At 53.5% G+C, this 4,055-nt stretch overlaps 1 protein-coding gene across 1 annotated transcript in view; it reads right to left on the reverse strand.

The window, feature by feature from the left end:
• Positions 1 to 2,321: 2,321 nt before the first annotated feature.
• The window catches only part of PALB2 (partner and localizer of BRCA2), a 13,177-nt gene continuing 11,443 nt past the window's right edge, over positions 2,322 to 4,055 (reverse strand). The window contains 3 exon segments of the mRNA XM_009895178.1: positions 2,322 to 2,413; positions 3,594 to 3,681; positions 3,903 to 4,036. Coding sequence (XP_009893480.1) covers positions 2,322 to 2,413; positions 3,594 to 3,681; positions 3,903 to 4,036 — 314 coding nt within the window.

The raw sequence follows: 4,055 nt of genomic DNA on the forward strand, positions 1-4,055 counted from the left end.
GGCGGAGCTGCCAGGGCTTGGCCCCCGCCCCGGGCTGTCCCCAGGGCCACCTCCAGCCATGCCCGGCTCTGCCTCAGGTTGACTCAGGGCAAAGGCTCCTTGAGGACACATCTGGCCGCAGTTCCCTCACCAGATCACTCAAGGCCACACCACCAAGCGAAACCAGCAACCACACCGGCACACCTGGGTCACAATGGGATGGCTCTGCAGCCACCGTCTCTCCTGCGTCCAAGCTGGCACCTCATGTCCACACCAGGGAAGATGGGGGAAACCACCATGGGCATGGTGGCCAAAATGACTGTTTCCCTCCAGTTCCACCACGCAGCCTGTTCAGAAAATGTTTCGGAACACATTTGGGGTGAAGGAGTGATGAAGGAGCTTCCAAAGGCACGGGCCTCGCACACAACGAAAGCGAAACTTGGGCGCTGAAGGCAGAGGGTCACCCAGCTGGCCGCGGATGCAGCACCGTGCCATCTTCACAGCGCAGCGCAGCTCCAGAGGAAGCCCTGAGAACACCCACTCCACGCTCAGGCACCATGTGCAGCGCCAATAGACGCGGGTCTATTTTCCATCCTCCGCCACCCTGATTGCCAGAGGAGGATACGTTATCGAGTGACACTTTCTTGGCTCGCAGCCTAGCAGTGCCTCTTTGACATATTGGAAGTGTTTCTTGGCTCAGAGGAAAAACTGTGTAGTGTCCAGAAATAACTTGTTTCTGTCTCGGGAGAGATTTAATGCAAACCTCCCCTGTCGAGATTAGCTGCGCTTACAGAAACACTGATGCGATTTTGCTTTTCAGCAGTAGGAAAGTTGTTCCCCCCCTTTATTTTCCATCAGGAAAGCAAAAGCCTTTCAAAGAGAACATGCTCGGTTTTACCAGCGCTGCTGAAATAAACAGTAAAAGCAGCAGAAGGGCGGTTTATTGGAAAGAGCAGACAACACAGTGACATCAGGGGAAGAGCGATCACGCCAGCGGTGGAGGACACAGAGCTTTGTGCACAGCAGCACAAGCCGTACAGGTGCTGCTCGCGCTTGCACACGTGGAGGGAAGAATGCCAAAATGCTCTAAGCAAGACACGCTCAGAGCCTGCCAGACGCACAAACACCTCCCACTGAGCTTTCATCCTCCCATGGGGGTAACGGGCCCGGCCAAGCAGAGGCTGCGCCACCGGTCAAAGCCCGGGTTAGAGAAGGGCGTTTCTAGTGAAGTCCGTTACTCATCCCTGAAGTGTCCTCACACACACAGCGAGCTACCGACAGCGTGAATCAGAAAAGTCATCAACACAACAATGGTCTTATATATTTATTCCTTTTTTTTTTTCTTGTTTTTAAAGGACCACACATTCAGACACCTTTAAATACAACGTCCAAGTACAACTTTCTGATGAAAGCAGCAACGGTACAGCGTGTGCGCTTACGTTCATACCCACTGACACCAGCCCAGTCCTCGTGGTAGAGACATCTCCTGTTAAAAATAAAAATCCACACATTTAATATTTCATCAACCAAGAACTACCATTTTAAGGCATAACTAGAAGTGGGTCAGGCAGAGACAAGACATGCTGAACACCAAAAGCAGGCACGTAGACTCCACGGGTATTTTGAATCGCTAAGCCCCTCGCCTTGGCTCGGAGAGCGGCACAGGGGCCCAGCCCCTGCCCCGACCCAGGAGGAGAGTGTGGGGGGAGGCCAGAAGCACACACAGGAACAAACAGGAATGTGGAGGGATCTGCCGCTGCACACTGGCCTGAGGCCACCAGCTCATTTCCCCTGCAGCCCCAGAGCACCTCAGGGCAGTCGCTCCAATAACCCTTTCCTGCCCGTTTCCTTTCCTGCCCGTCTCCAGCTGCGGCTGGTGGGGAGGAAACGCTCACGCTCACTACAGGCAGCTGGGAGCTGTGTGTCACACCCCTCTGGAGGTCCCTACCCCACACGCTCTGCACGTGGCCAAGAAGCACTGAAAAGATGGGACTTTCATGACTGAAGTCATTTTGCCATCTACTAAAAGATCTGTAGATAATCTGAAGCGCCACGCAGGGCAAGATGAAAGGTCGCTGAGCCCCACATCCTCCCTCCAACAGCAGATGCCTCAGGAAAACACATATATTTTATCCCCCCTGCTCAGAGCAGGCAGCTGCTGCCAGCTCGCTCCCAGACTTGCCAGGCTCCTGCCTGCCATACAGCCAGGCGGCTTTGTCGCCCGACGCCAGGCACTCCCCTCTGCAGGTGTCACACGTGCACAAGAACTCTGTGCACACACATCGTTACCCAAGACATTGGCAGGAGCATGTTTCTGCTTACCAGGCATTGAAGAGCTGTTTTTATTCATAAACATCCTTCTTATCTGCAATGTAATCTACAATCTCTTGCGGACACATTAACTTTTCTGCATCTCCATCAGGAATTTCAAATCCTGGAAGAAAGTGCACGTATTTAGCCCCAAACAACGGAAACGGGAGCAAGGCTAAAGGAAGCAATTACCGCTGGCTCAGATGCCTGCAGCTCGGCAGGGGACAAACAGACAGGGGCTGCTGTGTCAGTCAGAGACAAGTTCCAAGCTGCGTTCTGCTTTACGCCACACTCCTTCTAGATAAGGGACAGGGCAGACGCAGCAGGGAGCAGGGCTACAGAGCCAGCCGGCAAATGCCCCTCACACCTCATTAAAGCCTTCCTGGAGCTTCCGCAGCCACCGGTGTGTGACAGGAGGTGGGATGTTTTTGGTCGCTCCAGGCAAGCCAGGGTGTGAAGCCTCTCAGGTTCAGAGGCTGCTGTTGAGCGCTCATACAACCAACAGCTCATACAGAGCCACAGCCAGGGACAGGGAGCAGAACGGCCCTCGGCCGTGGAACCGGTCAGAAACACATTCCAGAAAATTTATGTTCTTCTTTCTAGTCCTCACGGCCACACACTAACATTCCACCCATGGTACACATTAAGTGTATTAAATAGCGTTAGCCAATGCTCTGAAACATCTGCCTAGGTTTTAGAGAATGACCAAACCCCCGGGACATTTACGACCCATGGCACATACTCCAGAATTTATGAGCTTCAAGTGAAAGCACAAAGAAGTCCAAAAGGAAACAAAAAGAAAACTTGGAATATAAACTAATGAGGAAAAAACCTCCCTTTTTTGGCTGGTCGCATCAAGTATTGAGGATGAAAACAATTCCAGTGAGGAAAAACCTGGAATATCTGTAATTTCCCAAGCAGGAGCCAAGATGACCTCCAGGTGCAGCCTTCATGCCAAATGCAATATCCCCTGCCCTCACTTACACGCTGCTGCCCCCAACTCTCCCTCTCCACAGCAATGGGACAGGTGGTGCCCAGGAGGGGTACGGGGAGAAGAGCAGTCAGCGCTCCCAGAGGGACTGAGCTCAGAAGCAGACGGAGAGATGCCTTCTCTTGACTCCCGCTGGTGCCACCAGCGAATGTTCTCACTGAGTGAGAACTGCATGTTTTTCTTTGAATTACATCAGAGAAAAGTCAACGATACTATTCACAGGAAAGAACTAACACACATTTGCTACAGCTGCACTTAAGGATTAGCCTAAAAAAGGCAGTGATGAACTCCACCATGCATAGCTCTGAATTACCAAATTCATCTTCCATAGCCATGATGATTTCCACTTGGTCCAAACTGTCCAAACCCAGGTCTTTCATGAAGTGGGACTCAGCCGTGAGCTAAGGGGAGAAAAAAAAATAAAAATAAAAATCGCAGATCATTTGGCCGCAGCCATTTCAGTAGTAGGGAACCCGCAGCAGGACCTCCGGGTTAAACCGGAGCCTCTGGCCTTCCCGACCCCCTCCTGCCCACCAGGGCCCGGCAGTGCCTCTCCTCAGCCCACCCGGAGCTACCGGCGGCCCCGGGGGTCGGCCCCACCGTCCCCCCCGGCCCCACTCGCCTTCTCGGGGTCGATCTTGTCGTACAGTTTGAGGACGTAGAGGACGCGGTCCTTTATGTCGGCCAAGGTCAGGGGCGGCAGGTCGGAGAACCGGCGGCACAGCGGCCAGGCCGCCCGCGGTACCTGCAAGAGAGCGGGGAAGGGGGGGGTGTG

The sequence above is a fragment of the Charadrius vociferus genome, unplaced genomic scaffold, assembly GCF_000708025.1.
Source record: "Charadrius vociferus isolate BGI_N301 unplaced genomic scaffold, ASM70802v2 scaffold600, whole genome shotgun sequence".
Taxonomy (NCBI): domain Eukaryota; kingdom Metazoa; phylum Chordata; class Aves; order Charadriiformes; family Charadriidae; genus Charadrius; species Charadrius vociferus.